Consider the following 11,451-nt stretch of genomic DNA (forward strand, 5'->3'; position numbering starts at 1 on the left):
TAAAAATGTTTTTATTTTTTCACAGCTCATAAACAAAGAAATACATGATAAGACAGTTCAAAGTGATTTAATTCCCTTGTACAGCTTTAAGAAACAGAAACATTTTCAGGTTTTCATATTAGCGTTTGTTGACAGTTTGAGTGCAAATCTGCATTGAAAGATGAACCAAGAACTGGAAAAGACAACAGCACAACATGGATTCCCTTTATTGTCTTTAAGCAGTGAGCTTTAAAGATGACCTATTATGCTTCCTTGAACACGTTAGGGTAGACTTATGGCCTATACAAAACATGTTTTGCACAAAATCATTCTTAGATAAGGACATTGTATTTTAATTTGGGCTGTTTTAGGGGGTCATTACTTTAAATCCAAACAAGCTGCTGTTGGCCACGCCCCCCAACTCAACGTTTACACTCACATGAGAAAATGGCTGCAAACGGATGCAAAATTACATAACTGCACACCTTTGAAAAGCAGAAGTAGAGCCTGATGCACATCCAACAAGAATGCACCAAGTGGTTTCTGGATGGTAAGTCAACAACAAAACGCTTGCCTTTTTCAGCAGCCATTGTACAGCGCATACAGCGGTAAAACCAGCTGATCAAATGTACTGGAGCTCGGCTCAGGTTGCTAGGTAATGGGCGGAATTCTGCTGGGGTTGCTAGGTGACGGGCAGTGCCTGCTAATTTGAGACGTTACATTCACAAAAAACATCAATTTATTGCCAAAACTGACTGAGTGTTTTTAGGCTTTGGCTGTTTTTAGAAGCAGTAGAAACCCAAATGGTCGTATAAAAATGTGCAAAAAGTGAATTTTGCATGATGGGTCCAGTAGGATCAATGGTGCCTCTGAGGAAATACCTGAGACTAGAAAACCCCTGAATCATTTCTGAATGTTATGCTGCTACTCACCAAACAAGATCAATTACAAAAAAATTTAAAGACTAAGATTAAAAACTTCCTGATAGGTTCAACTTTATCAGATACAGTGATTTATGAGCAGAAGGCTTCTCTGTGCAAATTATCTGCCAGGAATGTTTTCAACATATAAAAAGAAACAAAACAACTAGATCTTTTTCTCATCTTTGTGGAGTGGATCAGCCGTACCAGCTGAGATTTAAACCAACCAATCGAACCGTTGATCACTTCTTCGGCCGGAAGTAGAGCTTCTTGGTGAGCATCGAAGCGAAGCACGGTACCTGTTTTTTGCCAATTGCGCTGCGGTCATTGCAGTTCCCGACTCGGCGCATCGAGACCATTCTGTTGACCAGCGTGAGCAGCTGCGTGAACTCCAGCGAGCTGCCGTACATCTGGAGTAACTCACACAGATCCTGGATGTACCACGAGCCGTTGATGGTCTCCCTGTGGGAGTAGTAACCTGAAAACCAAAGCGGGAGGCGAGTAAAGGAATCGTCTTTCTGCCCTCCAGCGCTGTGCGCAGGAGCAAAATTTCCTAATGTAAACAATAACATTCAACTGTAAGAAAGCAACAGTGCTACTTTTGACCTGACCACGCCCCTCAGTGCCTTTTGGCTCCGCCCACTTTGTTGGATTTTTCTACATTTGTTTAGGGGGCGGGGCTTATGCTTTCACAGGGGGGTTAGTTACACTTTGACTTATCATTGTCCATTTTAGGCAACATTTCTTTTAGTTTATTTTACATTACTTGGCTTCTTTTAAGGTCCACTGGCTCATTACTTAATAAGGATTTAACTGAAGTGCCAAAAAAATATTTTTATTTTAAATATTTATCTGCATTTGCCTTTTTAAAGACAAAGTGTTGTCAATAATTTCTTCCAACAAAACACAACTACCTTGTCATATTTAAAACTCTTTTGTCAACTTTGAACATTTCTGAACAACATGGCGGGCTGCAGTTGGACTGAGCTTGCGCCGCCATCACCGGCGCCGGAAATGGAAAGTTTTCTGAAGATAACGCGGACGGCTCACCTTCAGCAACAGAGTAACACATGATGAAATCGGCGCCGGCAGGGAGGGTGTGGATGGCGCAGGCGTCCACCACCGTCTCATTTGTCTTCACGTCGTTGTCCACGGCGTCGCAGGGCGTCACGGGAACGTCATGCTGTTCCCCACGGCAAGCCTTCACACATGGAAACATTCATGTTCAGACCTCCTGCTGTTTCCTAAACCCAAAGGTTTCACTGCCATGTTTCTACCTGCACAACAAAGATCTTGGGTTTTCCGACGAGGCTCTGGCACTTGTCTCCTTTGAACATGGCGGTGATGTCCTGGATGCTGATCTTGCCGTCGTATGCGTAGACGTGATCGTTCTCGCCGTGGCTAAGGAAGGCGAGCAGGAAGCAGTCGGCGTCTGAGTGATCGTCTTCGGCAGCTGGAGGAACAAAATGAAGGTTTGATCAGCACCTAAAGATCATTTCACATCAAGAGAATACTCCTTCCTTTGTCCAGCAATTAGGGTGCATTCACACCAGCCCAGTTTAGTCCACTTTAATCAAACTCCGGTCCATTTGTCTAGAAAGGCAGACCAAACAATTAGAAATAGTCGTTTGATCTGCCTACAAACCCCTGGCTCACATATAGTTCTGTATGTGAGCACCAAGTGGACCGGACTCGGTCCAAAAGCAGGAAGTGGACTACAGCGCAGGGCATGTGGTTATTGCTGCAGCGCCCCAACAGGCGAGGAGGGGAACAGGTTTTTTATTTAGTTTGGATCGTTTCACTTGGTGAAATCAAACTGTACCAGCTGAAAATGTAACAAATGTTGCAACTTTGGTGTCCAATCGAATCAGGTCTTACGGACCATCAGGGGTGAAAACATCCTTAAAGCTGCAGTAACTTTTATAAAAGAATTCGTTAAAAGCGTCACCATGTCATGAAAGTTCATCAGAACAGGTCGCTCTCCTCTGCCTTCTCTCTGACCTGAAGAAACGCCGGACCACTTCCGACCAAAACCAACCAATCACAGCCTCCTGGTTCTGATTGGTTGTTTCCAGTTAGAACTGGGAGAACTGGAGAAGGCAGAGGAGTTTGATTTTTTTCACAGATTATGTGTCTCATCAACAAAAACATAAAAAATAAACATTTTTAATAAAAGCTACTGCAGCTTTAAATACTTTTATATTTAAAACAAGGAAATAAACTATATATTCTGATAGACAGAAGGCTCCAGTACCTTCATGGATTTTTTCCAGGACGTCCACCAGTTTGTAGTCGTCATAACTCCTGACATCAAAGTTCAGCTCCAGCAGTCTGGAGAGACAGAATGAGCTCAGATAAAGCTGCTGCGCCTGAGCGGCCGGTTCTTCCTGCTTCAGGAAAACAAACCTCCTCTCTAAGTTGTGGCGGTCGGCGTTCGTCCCGTTTCTGGTGTTCAGGCCCAGGCGCCAGAAGAAACGCTCCTGGTTGAAGATGAGAGCGACGCCTCGCCGCTTTCTGGTCATCCCGTATTCCTCCGCAGGATCCAAAACGACGGGGCTGCTGCACAAAGAAACATCAGCACATGAACGATTAATCAGACTGAAAATGATGACTATTGAAATAATCGTCAACTAATATAGTAATCAATTAATCATTAACTGGATATGCCGACTAAAAATAAGGCCATTTTCTAAAATAATAACACACTCAGGGCAGTAATTAAGCCAAAACAATATGTAGCTTTTGCATTATTAAAAAAAGTCAAGAAATAAAAGTCAAGATCACGAGAATAAAGTTGTACAGAAATAAAGTCATATGATGAAGTGGCAACATCATCACATTCTCATAATACTACAAATTTATTCTCATAATTAAATATTCTTATCACTATTTTATTTATTATTTTCTCTAATACTCCATGGAACTACACAGAACTCCTCTAGAGGCAGTTTTAGCTTTACCCGCTTTAAATTATGTAAAAAAAATAAAAATAAAAACCTCTTAAACGCCTTCAGCTCCTTAATCATTAATTGCTTCATCAGAATAACAGATCAGCCTTTCACTGTATTCATGCTGAGGTCAGCAGAAAGGCCTGAGCTTTCCACATCTTGAATTCTTTGTTTGTATTTTTATGCATTTCTAGTGTTGTATAAAATAATCTGAAGTGGTTAAATAAAAAATCAGCCAATTTCTTTAAAACTTACTGTCAGAATAATCAATAGAATAAATTGATCACTAAAATAATCGTTAATTGAATGTTGTTAATCTGCAGGTGGTAGAAACACAGAATAAAAAGTTATTACCTTCTGAAGAAACCATCCGTCTCCGTTAAACTCTCTGTAGACGCTGCAGAACGAAAAGACATTTCTAAATCAATAACACTCAAAATGCAAAAGAAAAAAGAAAAGAAAGAAAAGTCGACTCGACTCCAGTCACACCCTGCTGACTGGCCTCCCAGTCTGTGCTGGGAAAACGCTGCAGATCCACAGCGAGTCTTTAATCTGTCGCTGGGATTATTCAGCTCATTATACATGAAAGAAACTAAATAATGAAATGATGCAGGAGTCATTTTGGCCAAAACTACCCAAAATGTCTAGATTATTCTTCTTTCCTCCAGTCGTTCCCGTTTCTACGAGGTCGGCTGCTTGGCTCAATCACAAACATCCGACTTTATAATCTCAGAGGTAAGAAAACAGACAACATCCAACTTTTAAACAGGACAAATTGTTCTAGAATTTGTGAGTTTTTGGTGAAAATTTGCTTTTCTTTTTATCTACAGTGGCCCAAATACTGCCAACAACTTTATTATTATTATTATTATTATTATTAACTGCAAACAGTCCTGACTTTATTGGTTTAGGAAGAATTTTTTTTTAATCTTATCATTTATTATTGCGATCGATTCTATTCATACCCTTTATTATTTTAGTTTCTATTTTACTGTTCTTGTTTTTCTCTTTCAGTAATTTGAAAGGCAGCTTCAAATATATGTATTATTATTATTATTATTATTATTGTTATAAAGTTTCCAGTGAATCTTCTAATCAAAGTTTAAGCGTCTTCAGTCAGAGGCTTCTTCAGATCTGCTGTAATACAGACTGCTACAGGAGATCTTTCCTGCCTACAGCCATCAGGATCTACAACTCTGAAGAAACTTGGATGATATTAGTTACAACATTTATTTTCCCTTTGGATAAATAAAGTATTTTTGAATTCAATCAATCAATTATTAAAAAAAACAAAACAAATATATTTATTGATGAACGTTTTTGCACTATGATGTGGTTTTTCAGCCTTATAAAAATTTATTCATTTGTTATTTAATCAACACACTGCAAATGTGAAACTGTGTTTTTGCGACATCAACACAAAATCGACAAAGATTTGCACACATCTGTAGTGGAAAGCAGCATGATGTCAAACAGAAAGCAGCTGTGTTTTCACACTCATGCATGTTTTTGCACGTCTCCTGCTGCAGGCTGGTGACTTCATCAGCATTTATTACAGCTAAACATTCAGGTGCTTGGTTTTTCCTATGTTGCAATAAACAGAGGTACTTAAACCACAGAGTACGCAGAATCAGGATTTACTGGACTAGCATTTCATTTTCAGTGAGTTAAAGATGAAAGTGATCTGCATGGCTGCACAGATTTAGCTCAACGTGAGAAAAAGTAAAAACAGAAAACTGCTTTAATAAATAGGTGCAGTTTTCTGCAGTATGTGTTGTTGGTATGTTAAAATATCCATTTAGTTTGGTCATAAATGATTTCGGCACCATAAAAACTCTTCTGAAAGTCTGATAAAATACTTCATAATCTGTGAAATGCACTAATATGTAATCATTTTTATAATAATAAAAAGTTTTTATTATAGTAATAAAAAATCAGCCAAGTTTAATAAAAGTGAATTGATGTGATGTTTTAGTTTTGCTTTTATTTTTAAAGAAGATCATTCATGTAGTGGTTACTCACCCACACTGTCAGTGGCTGTGGACGCGCTTCCTGGAGAGGAAGGAGAAACAAACCTCAGAAAAATGATTTACATTCCTAAACCTGTTTAACAAGCTGCAATACGACACCCACTGAGAAGGAAAAAAAAGCATTAAAAAATAAAATAATAATAATAATAATGCTGAAAAAAATAGCTATTTCTATGACTCTGGAGTTTTATAACATGCTGAGATGAACTGAAACGTGAAACACAGTAAACATCTGGGAACAGATTAGAAGCGAAAATGTATCGCAGTTCAGTTCAGTTGTTCTTGTGACTTTAACTGTTGAGTTTTTTTTAGATAGTTTCAGATTTAAAACATAAACATGTAATAAAGTTGTTCTTTTTACCTGCAATGTCACCTGACATGTTGACTCTTCGTCTTGGCTCGGAGTGGAAAATTGAAAGCTGCTTCCTTAAAACAACCAGCAAAACTAGCTGACACTTAGTCCCGCCCCCGCGATGTGATTGGCTGGAAATTGAAACCGGAGAGAACGATTGGTTGTCTTGAATTAAAAAGGAACAAGTTTACGGAAACGACTGGCGAAATCGAACAAGGCGTTTTACGGATGTTATGAATCTATCAGCTCGCAGGAGCTTGAAGATTGTAATCAGTTCATTTTACACGTCACTCCATATGTCCACTCAGTTAAAGCAGGGGTGTCCAAAGCGTGGTTCAGGGGCCAAATTGTGGCAATTTAACTGATTTTGTGAGACCAAGAATGCAATATATTTGGCCAGCAATACAGCAAGTTTTTTTTTTAATTTGGAAACTTAATATATAAAATATTTGGTGGAATGCAAAAGTTTTTATATTTTAATAGCCATGCCCTTTTCATTTTATTTACCCAACGGTGGGACAGGGTCATTGATTTTTTTGTTTTCCACGGAAGCACAAAACAAAAAAGAATGAAACACAAAAACAGGACAATATTTAATTATTTAATATGTTAAATGAGCCTTTGGCTGATTTCTATATGTTTTTCCTGATTAATCTTTGATTTTCTGTTCATTTGCTATTGTTTTGTTCAAAATAAAGGGGAAAAAAAATCTGAAAAAAGTATTTCTTTTGCCTTAAATGTCTTATTCTGTCCCCCACCTATCATTAGTGGGGGACAGAATAAGAATAAACTTATTTAGTATCATAATTAGTGTTTCTAATTAATTTGAGCATTGACCCTAGGATAAGTTCACAGGGATTACAAGAACGTTGAGATTAGCATCATGTGAGAATAATCCAGAATAAAAAGCGACACCGTTTGTTATAAGATGTTGCAGAACATTGTTGTGTGCTTTATTGCTGACCTTTGAACTCTGTAAAACCCTTTTTACTGTTTGTTAAAATGTTGTGTCCAGTCAAAACATGAATGAAACCAGTTTCCATTTTGTCACAGAAACCTGTGGATTTACAACAATACATATATAAATAGTGGATCGCAAAGGGACAAATATTAGCTACCACCTACAAGAAAAATTGTTTATGTTACATTCACTTTGCATTGCAGTGTTTCATTTTAGCCAAAGAGGCTACATCCCTGAGAAAAATCTACATGTTTTCAGAAAAGTTTATTTATCCGGCGTCCGGATTTCAGAGTCTGTTTGTCTGCAGCGCCGTCAGAGCTCCTTCTTCACCTCGTACTGGCACACGCAGGCCTCCCGCTGGCTGTCCAGGTACGGCTTGCAGCCCAGGTGCATGACGGCGTCAAAGAGGAGCTTGACTGCAGACTCGCACGCTGCGAAGGGTTGAAGAGCAGAAAAACAAGCAGGAAGATCAGCAAAACATTCAGGATAAGTGTATTAAATATATAAATACTTCCTTGAATAGTTTGAAATATTTTTTAACAACAAAAGAACATCTGGCTGCTCAGGAGTAAAACCTTAAATAATGAGGGTTAGATTTGAATTTCAGCTCATAAGAGCCTGATGACATTTAAAATAAAGCTTTGGCTCCATCTAGTGGACACAATGTGTCAAAACTTTAACCTGCAGCTTTCAGTTTTACCTCCTATGGCAACAAGAAATAAATAAGTTTGAAAATTTATTATAAAGTTTCTACAAATGTTATTATAGCTGCACGATGGAATAAAATACAATAAATAAATAAATAGTTTTGTTTGAGTCACTCCTGCTATTAAGTTAAAGTGACTTGATTTATGTTAAAACATTCACAGCAAAAATCTAAAAAAAAAAATCCAGTTTTCTTTTGACATGATCACAAAAACACTGGATTATCTGAAGTTTTCAAGAAAAAAAATTTATTAGAATAAAAAAAAGATGTGATTTAAAAAAAACATGCCCCTTAATTGTGTGATATTAACTAAACTTTTTACCACAAAATGATTAAAAATTATATTATATATAATTATATATTATAAAATGGTCATTGTAAATAAGAAAAAAATAACATGACAGAGATGTAAATCTCCACCAGAAAACTGGAAAAGTCATAAATTTGCAAGAAAAAAATGTTCACATTTAAAGCTGCAGTATGTAACTTTTATTTTAAAAATTAATCTTTTTTTATTTTAACATATTTGTTGAAACTATCACCATGTCATAAAACAAGTAATGAAACAAATAATCTGTGCCTTCTCTCAGTGCTAACCAGAAACAACAAATCAGAGCCAGGAGGCGGGTCTTAGCGCTGACAATCACCCACAGCAGATCCTGTTATGAATGCTAAGGCTAGTTAGCAAGGACAGCTCATAAATAATTTTCCTGTAACTAAGTTGTTTCTTCACCATTAGGACATTTTGCAGTAAGTACATGAGGGTGATTGACAGCAATAAGACCCGCCTCCTGGCTCTGCTTCACTTGGAGTGAGCGGTGCATGTCTTCAAGGAGCAGGTGGAAGAAATCAATGTTTTCACAGATTATCTGTATCATCACCTGTCACAAGATGGTAACTGTTTTAACACATATGTAAAAACAAAAGCAAACACATTTTTATAAATGTTACAAACGGGAGCTTTAGGTTTTCTGATGGCGGCAGAAGGCGGCCTCCAGGCCGACCTCTTACCCTGGACCGTCTGGGCCAATCCCAGAGTCCTTTGCACGTTCCTGCAGATGGTCTCCAGGCAGTCCTGGAACTGATCGTCGCAGTCGTGCTTCAGGCGGCCGCAGGAGTCGTAGCAGCGGTCGTGCTGGTTGCAGCATTTGGTCATGGACGGGATTCCCAGGTCGAACTGGAAACGACAGGACGGTCACTGGGTTTGCTGGACTCACAGGAAAACAAAGCGTATTTACCAAAACTGAAGCAGATTACATGAAATCCAAAAAGCGGGGAGCCGCATCCGTTGGGTGGAGGGTGCCTGTAGCCGGGACGAGGCATCGGCTTGAATCCTGACAGACAGAAGGAGGAAAGCTGCTGCGCTGAGATGAGACACTGGAATAAATTCACTTGTCAATATTTCTCTTACTTACTGATAGAATTTCTTCAAATCCTAATCACTGTCTTTACGATGCCATGGTAAAGAATAATGTGGATTTTTTTTGTTCCCTTGTCCTGACTGACACCTTTGATCTACAAAATTCTTTTACTGTTTTCTGTCTTTAACCCCGAGGTGTCCACATCTTTTTGGTAATTTGAAAATATTCAAGAGATGGGCATAATCTTCCCCCAATTAAAACTGCTAAATAATTTTATTATAAATTTTTTTATCCACATTTTCAAAAATAAATCAGACATTGCAATATTTTAAAGGGAAAGTAAAGTAAAACTTATTTTAGATCCAAAAAATACTGCATTGTAAAATGGTCATTATGGAGAAAAAAAGGAATACATTTCTGACAAAAAAAATCTGAAATTTTGAGATTAAGCTCAGAAATTTTCTAGAAAGAAATATCTGAGTTTCAGAAGTTGAAGATTTCCATTTTTTCTCAGATTAATCTCAACATTTCTGAGGTTTTTTTCTCTAAATTTTTACTTTTGAAGCTTAGAAATGTCCTTGTTTTATCTAGAACATTTCTGGGATTAATCTAAAAAATTAAAGTTTTTTTCTCGCCAATTTTTGTTTTTTGCAGCTCAGAAATTTCCACGTTTCTTCTACAAAATGTCTTAGATTAATATAAAAGATTCTGAGTTTCCTGGCAGAAATTTACTCTTTTTTTTTTACAATGGCTTTAAATCATAATTATAGAAAAAAAAACATCTCAGATGTTTACATTAATAAAAATAATGTCCAGATTCACACAAAATGATTCCAAGAGCCGCAAAGACTGAAAGGTGTTGGACTCATTTTGTTTTCTAGCAACGCACAAAGCGTTGAGTTGGGTTTTCAAACATCCGAGGGAAGCAGAAACTTGGCGAACAGGAAAATACTGGGAGAGTTTGGGAGATTAGATTTTCTATCATACTATATCGGGGGAAACAAAAGTATTGCTTTCTGCAAACAGTCTCAAGTTGTTTTTTGGTTTGCAGAAATTGTTGCTTTGGACCAAACCAAACTTTGTTGATGTCACCCGACATCCAGGTTTCAGCTCCCTCATTATTTTATGTGTTTTGAACTCTTTTAAACAAAACAGTGGTAACTGGCATTAAACCAAAGAAAAATGGCGGTGAAGTCCTCAGACTCACCATCGCTGCATGAGTACCGACAGAGTCCGTCATCCCCGCCGAACAGGTCCAGCGCTACGTTCAGGTACGTGTCGATCTTGTGAATCCCGTTCCGGATGGTTCTCAGAGTCATCCTCCAGTCCGGGGTCTCCGGTTCTTCCTCACAGGCAGAAACATCTGAGAAAAGCCCGCAGCAGAGCAGACCGAGCAGCAGAACCGGGACGGACAGCAGCGCACCTGGACCCATCATGCCAGCTGAAGTTCTGCCAGACCTCCCGCTGTCATGACATGTCATGTCTGACATGTTTTAGCTAAAAACATACCAGCGATCAGACAATTATCAGTTGTAACATTACTTCCGGGTTTCCAATGTCACGTGATCCTGGACAAACAATGTCGTCACTTTTGGGAATCGTCACAGAGGATCCGTCTTGAATCAGAGTAACGTTTTTAACAGTAAAGGTGTCTAAAAGCGGTTGTTACTAGTTATTAATGAACTACATTACCCACAGTTCACAGCGGCGCAAAAATCCTGACGTTTAACCATCAAAGTATAGAAGATGATTATTAGGGGTTTAGAGTTTATATCGCAGAAATCCGAGGAAAACAAGTCGGAATTCTGAGAATAAAGACACAAATTAAAAAGAAAAAATATGAATTTAGTCAGAATTAAAATTATTAAAAAGTCAAAATTCTGAGATTAAAGCCAGAAGTCTAAAGACACTGAGTTCTGAAATTAGTCAGAACTAAAGGCAAGTTTGAGAAAAAAAAGAAAGAAAAAAAGTCTGAATTCTGAGAAAAAATAGGTTAGAAATCATTATAAAAAGTCAAAATTTTCAGATTAACGCTAGAAATCTGAGAGAAAAAAATAATTCTGAGAAAAGGAGAAATTAAGACTTCCCATCCATCCCAGAACTCTAATCCAAATAACTTAATGCTAAAGATGAGGAAAAGAAGCGTTAGCTTTAAAATGCAGATTTATGACTTTAATATATTTAATCAAAACAT

At 37.9% G+C, this 11,451-nt stretch overlaps 2 protein-coding genes across 2 annotated transcripts; both read right to left on the bottom strand.

The window, feature by feature from the left end:
- Positions 1–51: 51 nt before the first annotated feature.
- On the bottom strand, positions 52–6,353 carry LOC116719924 (caspase-6). The gene is made up of 8 exons (XM_032562756.1): positions 6,239–6,353; positions 5,870–5,899; positions 4,202–4,244; positions 3,306–3,458; positions 3,154–3,230; positions 2,177–2,352; positions 1,950–2,100; positions 52–1,377 (listed from the first exon to the last, which is right to left on the bottom strand). The coding sequence occupies exons 1-8, from the start codon at positions 6,255–6,257 to the stop codon at positions 1,142–1,144; spliced, it is 885 nt and encodes a 294-aa protein (XP_032418647.1). The 5' UTR covers positions 6,258–6,353; the 3' UTR covers positions 52–1,141.
- A 793-nt stretch (positions 6,354–7,146) lies between these two features.
- pla2g12a (phospholipase A2, group XIIA) lies at positions 7,147–11,220 on the bottom strand. The gene is made up of 4 exons (XM_032563768.1): positions 10,465–11,220; positions 9,154–9,230; positions 8,908–9,073; positions 7,147–7,621 (listed from the first exon to the last, which is right to left on the bottom strand). Exons 1-4 carry the CDS (start codon positions 10,745–10,747, stop codon positions 7,503–7,505), a joined length of 645 nt encoding a protein of 214 aa, XP_032419659.1. The 5' UTR covers positions 10,748–11,220; the 3' UTR covers positions 7,147–7,502.
- Positions 11,221–11,451: the final 231 nt, after the last annotated feature.

This window comes from Xiphophorus hellerii, chromosome 5 (genome assembly GCF_003331165.1).
Source record: "Xiphophorus hellerii strain 12219 chromosome 5, Xiphophorus_hellerii-4.1, whole genome shotgun sequence".
In the NCBI taxonomy this organism is placed as follows: Eukaryota; Metazoa; Chordata; class Actinopteri; order Cyprinodontiformes; family Poeciliidae; genus Xiphophorus; species Xiphophorus hellerii.

Coding starts and splice junctions, on each gene's coding strand:
- pla2g12a (XM_032563768.1), bottom strand. CDS start 10,747: ATGTCAGACATGACATGTCATGACAGCGGGAGGTCTGGCAGAACTTCA. Junction 9,231..10,464: donor TCGGTACTCATGCAGCGATG/GTGAGTCTGAGG, acceptor TCTGTCTGTCAG/GATTCAAGCCGATGCCTCGT. Junction 9,074..9,153: donor CCCCGCTTTTTGGATTTCAT/GTAATCTGCTTC, acceptor TGTCGTTTCCAG/TTCGACCTGGGAATCCCGTC.
- LOC116719924 (XM_032562756.1), bottom strand. Junction 3,459..4,201: donor ACGGATGGTTTCTTCAGAAG/GTAATAACTTTT, acceptor TTCTTTGTGCAG/CAGCCCCGTCGTTTTGGATC. Junction 1,378..1,949: donor GTGTTACTCTGTTGCTGAAG/GTGAGCCGTCCG, acceptor TTTGGTTTTCAG/GTTACTACTCCCACAGGGAG.